Raw genomic sequence first — 9,574 nt, forward strand, 5'->3', positions numbered from 1 at the left:
AGTATAGTATGCTTAAGTACTGCTTTGTCCCTAATTGTCTTTAAAAAACAAACAAACAAACAAAAAAATCTCCAAAGACTAAATAGACCATTCAAGACTAAATAGTAGGAAACATTGGGCCATAGGTCAGAAGAAAATCACCAGGTAGAAATCTTATTGAAATGAGTTGTAGAAGTATTGTTGCAATCTAACATAATATAGAGCTAGGTTTATGAAGCAGCACAACCCTTCCCTACTGTGGTTTACAATAAGAAAAAACTATTTTTAAATTTTAAAAAAAAATCTTATGAAATTGGAATGGTAACTGTAACATTTGTTACTGTGTGTTCATTTCAGTTTAATTTAATGTAGTTTTTTTTATTTTAAGAAAAATGTGACTGGTATTTTAAAATGCATTTTTTCTTTTAAAACAAATTCCTAGGTATAATGTTATCTTTCAGTGACATTTCTCTTAATTTGAGTATCAAATTTTACAATTAAAAATATTGAAAGAAAAACCAGATAATGGCTATTAAAGTTTATAAGCATTCCAAGAAGGCCATGAATGCCACTGTAGCTTGAAGAGAGAAACTGTCGGAGAGAGAGAAATTCTCCTATAACGCTTAACATAGTCAGCCCATGTGAGCATGTAAGGAAGACTTGATGGATCAGTGTGAACTTTTTCTTTTAAACATACTTTAAGATTTTTTTTTTAATTTTCATTTCTATTAATTTCTTTTAGGGGTCCATCATTAGCAGTCCTCACATGCGCCGAAGAGCTACATCAACCCGAGAGTGTCCATCTCGCCCTCACCAGACTATGCCTAACTCTTCCTCACTCCTAGGTTCCTTATTTGGTAGCAAAAGGGGGAAGCCACCTTCCCAAGGCCATCCACCATCTGGCCCATCGCAGCAGCCTCAGCACCCACCTGTAATCCCGCATCAGCAACACTCTCAGCATCCTTCTGCCATGCACCATGCAGGGCCAGCTGAGGGGCAGACGCAGGCACAAGTGCACACTCACCATTCACAGTACTGTCACATGCAGCAGAACCCACCCCCTTATCATCACCATCACCACTATCATCCTCCACAGCACATCCAGCACACGCACCAGTACCACCCACATGTGCCTCATTCCCAGCATGCGGCACATTCTTCTTACATGCAGCACCCTCATTCACAACATTCCCACCCTCCCCATCCTCCATTGCCCCCTCCTCACCCTGGGCACTCTTCTCATTCCCAACATGCTCAGCATCACCATGGACAGTCAGCTCCTCCTTCCACTTCAACCAGCGCTAAGCCCAAACACAGTGGCATCAGCACAATAGTCTAGAAGTATTTGTCCTTCTAATAATGGTAGTTTTAGGCACGGTTATAAAGGCACTTAAAGGAAGCAGCAAATAAAACTGTGGATTTTTACTCAGCCAAACAATTTATTTGACTTCTGCAAGCTTAAGGGCTTGCTGTTACTAAAATACAACAATTTGAATTAGTGTGATCAATATTGGTTTTACTTATCTGCTCAGTGGAGGCCTGCCTTCTGGACAGTCCTTATCTTCAATTGCCTTGAAAACATGCTGCTTGCTGAATACAAGTTAAGCTTCCTTTTTCACCAAATTCCATGACAATTTTACATGCATAATAAAAACGTAACCTATTTAAAAAAAAAAAGTGATTCAGAACCAAGTGTTGCATTCTTGCTCTTTTATTGTCAATAGGCAAAAAAATAAGTAGACCTGATATGGTTGATGAAAGTACGTAAGTAAACTTTATGTAATATAAATATATATATAAATATATATATATATATACTGTATAGTTAACATTTGTGCTTGGAAAGCAAATTTTTCAGTCCACAAAACTAGCAATATAGACTTTACAAGGAATTACACTTGATAGAAGGACAGTAACAAATAGATGAATAGCATATGAAAGAGTAGACCAAAAACTTTAAATGCTAGGAATAAATTTCAGACATTTCAGTATTTTAATTTAAAAGTCCTCTAGACATATTAAGACTCTAAGCAATCATTACTAAAATGTGCCAAGTAACATAGTATTTAACTGTTGTAGTAAAATATTGCTTTGTATAAATCCTTATTTTTTATTAACATAATATCATATGTAATCAGTATTATAACTGCTCTGCTATTTCAGGAAAGCAAACTAGTTAAGATGCAGTAACTATACAGTAGCAACATGCGATGACCATTTACCATTGGTTATCTTAAAGCATTGGTTACACAAATTCTTAGACACTTTAAAGGCTGTGATAACTGTGAATTTACATGATCCACATTTCTTTTATATGCATATGATTTTATGAACACATATGAAGAGTTATGAAAGGTGCATGCATACACTGCAAAAACATTCATCTCAAACATGAAAATGACAAACACCCATCCTTCTCAGTCACTTCGTTTTCCTATTTACCATGACTTTGCTCATTTTTTCAGTTAAAAGGAACTATAATCTGACAGCGTTTCCAGATGGAAGTGCTCTAAAATTTTAAGGTGTATTTTAGTAACTAGTATAGTGCGGTTATTTGGTTTTGGTTTGGGTTTTTTAGTAGTGTAATTCCATATAGCCATATGCTAGCGGCAGAGTGGGTTCACCATTTTTACTCATCACATTTGTTAGTTTACAAGTACACAGCTCTCAGCAGGCTAAGTTTATGCTCAAACCCTCACTGTCCTACTCCAATTAGTTGCAAGACATCATATAAAAGCAGGCTGTGCTGTTGTTGTTTGTGTTGTAATCAAGCCATTTGCAAATTCATATGAGATTTTGTATCCCTGAATCTCATACAAAGTCATACATGGAACATACTTTGTAGTTTCAGCATTTTGAGCCACTGCAAGGACTTTACACCTAAATGGTAGAAACAAAGGAACTACAACTGCAAAACTCCACCAGCTAAAATGCAAAACTTGAAGGAGGAAAAAAACAGAAGTTCCAGTGTGAGATGGGTAAAAAGAATTGGAAAAGAACCAGATCTATCTGTTTATTTGAACAAAACAAATATACAGTAGCGTTGTATAAGGAAAGGATGAACTTTCCGTATTGGGTTACTCTTGGTATCTTTAATTTGTTTTTCCTCTCCCCCTGTTTCATACAATTGATATAATACCAGCAAAACTGCAAACTGAGCACTTTGTTAATCTCCATAAAGAGCAAATACAGCAATCTAGAGTTTAGCCTTTTGCTAAAATCTGTCCATGTTTGTTTCCCCCATGTGCAATATCTTTGATCCCTTTTGCGCCTATAAATTAATCTTACATTAAATGAGAATAACACAAATATTTTTAATATCTTTCAAGGTATCCTAAATTCTGTGTCTTACCTTATGAGGGCTCATCTGGGCCCTCGGAGGCTCTGTTCCTTGCAGTTTTAAAAAATACTGTTCTTATAAGGGAAAGTAGAATTGTCTGCATGTCATCTAACATTAATAGTGTGAGGCTACACTCTACGTATTGTATATTTGCAAAATACATCAGTGTTACTGTTGATATTAGTTGAAGTAAAGGGATACATATTTAAATGTGTTGGCTTTTCTTCATACCTGTGTACCAATAGTAGAGTATAAGTGTAATTTATAGGTTGTTCCAGAAAAGATAAAAATACCATTCGGGTACAAAAGTCTTTCTGAAACTGCATCTTTGAATGAAAACTGAGGTGAAAATGCTCCTCTCCATCGCATACTATGTTTTCTGCACTTGTTCTGTGTGCAGAATTATTGATGTCAGTGAAAGTGCTGTGTGCTGAACACGTGCAAAATATGTACTGGAGATCGACATTGCGCCATGGAGAGGAAGATTTGGCCCCAGATATGTTACTTAGTTAACATGCAATGCCTTAAGTATTTTATAACTGAAATATTTCCGTTTGGTTTGGTTTCACATCACCCCTTAGGTTCACTTAAGAAAGGTGTAACAACAAATAGCCTTAGATTTACACTGGGGGCCAGGTTTTAATTTTGCCAGGTGCAATTGATGACATGCAAAAGTTGTCACAAATTTTGTACGTGCAAGAAACCATTTGTGCATGATTTTGCGCACACACAGACACACACACACACACACATATATACTGGGGAGGGGGGTGAGTGCCTACTTAGTAGGCACACTAATTCCATATGGAAAATCAGAGGTCATATTGTGGCTGCTGAAGTATTGGGTCCTTTAAGAGCACAATATTTGAAAACTTTCTCATAGTTTAAAATCATTGAGAAGAGACACAGTATGCTCGTTATTTCTTTCTTTTTTGAACTAATTACCTTTAACAAACGTCTTGGTCTCAGCATAAGTCTTAAGAACCTCACTACTACTACTACTACTTTAGGAAGCAGCCTAACATGTCAGAATACATCTGAGATTAATAGTTGCATAGAACACCATAGATCACTCCGAGAATGAGAAGATGACAGTATTCTGTTACTGTGTGCTGTTGGAGAAAATGAAATAGTAGACGTTGAAAGGTTTTAGTCCTATTTCCTTATTGATTAAAAATTAGCATAGATCACTACCGGGGACCATGTTTCTCTGTTCCCATGAATAATGTGGCTAAGTAATAATGTCAGTTTGAAAGAATGAAAGGGAAACCTAAAGACTGCAGATCACAAAAAACAAAAACCACAGATCTTTTCTGGGACAACGGTCAAATATGTATTTGGGGTTTTTTTTTAATTTTTTTAAGTTAATGAAATGTACAACAATGTAAAAAAACAAAGTTCATCCTGATATAATGTATGTCTTGTATTGCTAAAAAAGAGTCTTCAAACATACAGTGTAGAATGATTTTCCCATCATGTACTGCATGCAGCAGAAGCCTCTTGTTTCTTGATAAAATGAGCTGAAAGACAGTCAGCAGATATTTAAACAATGAATCTCTAGATGTTGACTTGCTGTTCCATATGAAGCTGTGTGTTTTCTGCAGTTAAGCATGCATTTTGCTGTTTCCGTTGTAAAATATCATTGCACTTGTTGCCTGCAAAATGAGTTATTGTGTATATAGTTAAAAGAAAAATGAAACCAATAACAAGATTAAATCTGGGGCGGGGGGGGAAGGATGTTGGAAATGGGACCAAGTGGGGGGGGGATAGATAATTCTCTAAATTGTATATAGTGTGTAAATTAGTATTACTATAAGTCTGCAGTCACTTTAAGGTTGCATACAGTACCTATCTCCTGCTAGGAACTTTAATCCAGCTTTGAGTTGTATTAATCTGTTAGAATTAGGTTTTGAATGCAGACTGTTAAAGACTTCAGGAAAGATCATGCTCACAAGAAGCTTCTGTTCTGGGGAGGCTCAAGACCCATTTTGTAATTGCAGGGAAGAAAGGAGTGCTTTCATTTTAATATGCATTCTGTTTGTAAGTAGTATCAGGCCCTATCGATGTAAAACTATAACTGTGATCATGTGGAGAAATCAAATAAATCATTTAAAACTCTTTCTGTTTCTCATTTTTGTGCAGTGGAAGAACATCAGTTCTGCAGACTGGAAGAAAAGAAAATCAATTCAAGTGCAATGTTGACCCCTCTGAAGTCAATGGGAGTTTTGCAACTGACTTCAAAGGGGCCATGGTTTCACCCTCAATGTTTAAGTTAAAGCTGAGGGGGGAGAACTGCAACTCTATTATCAAAGTTCTGGTCCAATCACTTAAGGTTTTGGTTTGTTTGATGTTCATGTGAGTGAGTGTACTCCCTAAGAAAGTTAAGGAGCAATACAGCTGGTTTGAGCTGGAGAAAGCGAGAGGTGACACTTGAGCAAGCTTCTTCACATGACCCTCCTAAGTCATTTTAACCCAGATATGTGGGAACCAAGTCCTGATGTTTCATCTTAAACAGAAACTACCTGTCATGACCAACTGGGTGGTGGCTTTGTGCTATGGACAAATGCGGGGGCGGGAAGGGGACTATACCAATATCTGTAGTGAAAGTTTAGGTTTATTGTGTATATTGTTGGTGGTGATTGTCTCTTTTAGAACCTGACCTCACTGACGATCTGATCCAAAACCCATTGCAGTTAATGGGAGTCTTTCCAGTGGCTGTCAAAGATATGTAGATTATAAGGTTAGAAGGGACCACTGTGAGAATCTAGTCTTACCTGCATAACACAGGCCGTAGAATTTCCATTAATTAATTCCTACTTCAAGTCCAAATAGCTGTGGCTGAACTAGAGCATATCTTTTAGAAAGACATCTAGTCTTGATTTTGTAATTTCCAGTGATAGAGAATCTACCACAATCTTTTTGTGAGCTATTCCAAGGTTTGCATACCCTCCCTGCTAAAATCTGTGCCTTATTTGTAGTCTGAATTTTTCTAGCTTCAGCTTCCAGCCATTGGAACTTTCTGTACCTTTTGTCTGCTAGATTGAAGAGCCCTCAATTATCAAATATCTGTTTCCCCCATAGGTACTTATAGACCAGGGATCAGCATCTTTTGGCACGTGGCCAGCCCATCCCTCGGCCCACGCTGCTTCCCGCAGCTCCCATTGGCCTGGAGCGGTGAACCACAGCCAGTGGGAGCCACAATCGGCTGAACCTGTGGATGCGGCAGGTAAACAAACCGGCCCGGCCTGCCAGGGGCTTACCCTGATGGACCACGTGCCAAAGGTTGCCGATCCCTGTTATAGACTGTGATCAGAGTACCCCTTAACCTTCTCTTGAATAAACTCAGTAGATTGAGCTCCTTGAGTCCTTCACTACAAGGCATGTTTTTTAACCTTTTAATTATTCTTGTGGATCTTCTCTGAACCCTCTCCAGTTTTTCAGCATTCTTTTTGAATTGTGGACACCAGAAGTGGACACAGTACTCCAGTAGCACTCGCATCAGTGCCAAAAACAGAGGTAATATAACTCCTCTACTCTTCTTCAGTTTCCCCATTTATATATCCAAGAATCATTTTAGCCCTTTTGGTTACACTGGAAGCTCATGTTTTACTGTTTATCCATCATGCCCTCAATTTTTTTCAGAGTCCCTGCTTCTGAGGATAGAGTCGCCAATCTTGTAAGCATGGCCTATGTTCTTTTGATCAGGCTTGAGAGTACAGGAAGTCCATTCCAAGCAACAATTGGGTAGGCAGGGATTCACCACCTCTGTAAGTGGTATATCTGGGGAAAAAAAATATGTTCCTGTTATCATCTGTACCTGAATCTGTTTGTTGTATAGGTTTTCTTTCAAAATAGCAAGATGATCAAATTTATTTTCACATCTGACCTACGTGGGATTTGAGGTTAGGTTCCTCCCATTGCTTTAGTTAAAAGGCCTTGAAGAGTTCATTTGTTTCAGTTTTTGTTATTCGTATTTTATTTCCCTGTTTTCAGGGGAATTATAATTAGGCTGTAAAACCTCAATTAAGACTAATCTTGGCATATAAGAGTTCTGTCTAAATGTTGTTTCGTGTTTGCTTGCTTGTTTGTTTGTTTGTTTATTACAAATTACAGGAGAATCCTGAGTTGGTTTGGGGAGATAGTCAGCAGTGGCCTATTTCTGAATCACTGTCATTGCAAGAAGTATATTCTGAACAATGATTGTTTGACAGGTAAGTACCCATACATCCTAAGATGCCACCCACAGCTCCCCATTGTGTTGCATCAGAAGATAATTCGTGCTACTACTCTGCCATATAAACTCCTGATTTCATCTCTCATTTACTGAGTGCAGGGACATCTGCAATAATGTAACTTACTGGTCGTAATATGCCAGTCCTGAGAATTGCAATAGTTTAAAAAAAATCTAGGTAGACCTGAGTTTGCTCTCCAGGGCAAAGGCGGTCTGTCTCTTACTATGATACAGTGCCTGTCACAGTGGGGTCTAGAGGTGTCTCAGTTTCGGCTCTAGACACTACTATAAAACCAAACAACTAAAACTTTTCCTCATCTACCTTATTTGAATTATTTTAAAAGGAGGACCTAAATAGCCACAAACTCCTAATTGCTTGCAGCTCCCTGCCTCAATTAAAGTCTAGACTTCAACTAGTTAGGATCTTCCACCACTGAAGCCAAAGGAAGTTAGCAAAACTAGCAATTCTGGATATTGCATCAATAGTAGCAACAGCATGAAATTTAAAGAAAAAAAGTAGTGTAGACAAGGCTTTTGTTACAGTCCCACTCATGTTTTAAATATTTGGCTGATGATTGACATTTTTAATTTACTTTTAGACTGAGATTCTAATCTCAGGTAAAAGCAGCAAAGAGTCCTGTGGCACCTTATAGACTAACAGATGTATTGGAGCATGAGCTTTCGTGGGTGAATACCCACTTCGTCGGATGCATCCTGTTAGCATGATGTGATAAATTGCATCTGACGAAGTGGGTATTCACTCACGAAAGCTCATACTCCAATACGTCTGTTAGTCTATAAGGTGCCACGGGATTCTTTGCTGCTTTTACAGATCCAGATTAACACAACTACCCCTCTGATACTTAATCTCAGGTAGGTGTTGCACATCTTGAAATATCTCCTGCTGAGCTTTCATGCACATGCCTACGTAGAGAATGGTTCAGAATAAACAGTAATACTCTCTCACATCTGAGATTACAATCTAGCCCTAAAATAAGAATACATTCTAAGTTTCCCAATTGAAAATCAAACTTTTTGTAACACAGAGCTCTAGTCTTTGAAATTTTATCTTCAAATTTATTCTCATTTTTGTGCATTTGCTATACATATTATACAGTAATGATATTTCGAGTTAACTTCTATCTAATGCCAAACTGTGCAAACATGCTTTCAGACAGCAGTTTTTAAAAAGGGCAGTTTTATAACCATTTTCAGTGTTATTTTGCACAACCAGGAAATACAATAAGTATAATCCTAAACTGGAAGGGAGATCGTGTAGATGACCGAATCAGTCTTCTCATATTTTATTTCTGTGATCTGTATGGAAGTCTGTATTGTTTGTTTCTTCGAATACTTGACAGTGACCAATTAGTTACATTCATGGGAATTCTCTAGTCAGGAGTTTTTATGTAGAACAGTTTTTAACAGTTTACTAACATTTACTAACTTGTTTGGAATATAAACAGAGGTTGCAAGAAGCTACACTTATCACTTAGTATTCATGAACTGCATTTGAAATAATTTAGGGTCAACAATTTCTCCCTTTTTTCATTCTCTTTCACAATATTGCAGACATTGACTTACAGAATTACAAGAGCAAAATGTTTTCATTACTTTTTAACAAACATTATTGCTGACCCTGAACATTGTGGGTGGAGATGGAAACATACTTAGCAAAGACACTATCTTCTAGCCTTTCATGCAATTGCTCAAACGGTTGTCACTAGATGTCAGGATTAGCATGATGTGATAAATTGTACTTCACCAAGTATGTTTACTGACAGACTTAATTGTATAATATTAACAATGTATTACAAGAACATGCCACACTAAATCTATTAAAGACTGGTATGCTAACTTCTTTATATAGAGTACAAGCAATTTTTTCATCAGGAAGCATCCCATGTACTACTACTGAGTTGCCATTTAGAAATAGATAAGTATCCTTGTTTATATAAAAGGCAAGCAGGTAAAGGTAACACAGTTAACTTAATGTACTTATTTAAAAGAAATAAGTATGGAAA

The 9,574-nt window shown here is 37.3% G+C and overlaps 1 protein-coding gene across 4 annotated transcripts in view; it reads left to right on the plus strand.

Moving 5' to 3' along the window:
* The window catches only part of IQSEC1 (IQ motif and Sec7 domain ArfGEF 1), a 688,386-nt gene extending 682,949 nt beyond the window's left edge, over window positions 1-5,437 (plus strand). For 3 of the 4 annotated variants that reach the window (XM_045024037.1, XM_045024038.1, XM_045024039.1), the window contains one exon: window positions 722-5,437. In XM_045024037.1, the coding sequence (XP_044879972.1) occupies window positions 722-1,318 (597 nt within the window). In that variant the 3' untranslated portion in view covers window positions 1,319-5,437. The remainder of the gene's footprint in view (window positions 1-721) is intronic. The other variant, XM_045024040.1, reaches the window with a different exon arrangement.
* Window positions 5,438-9,574: the final 4,137 nt, after the last annotated feature.

This window comes from Mauremys mutica, chromosome 7 (assembly GCF_020497125.1).
Source record: "Mauremys mutica isolate MM-2020 ecotype Southern chromosome 7, ASM2049712v1, whole genome shotgun sequence".
Lineage (NCBI taxonomy): Eukaryota > Metazoa > Chordata > Testudines > Geoemydidae > Mauremys > Mauremys mutica.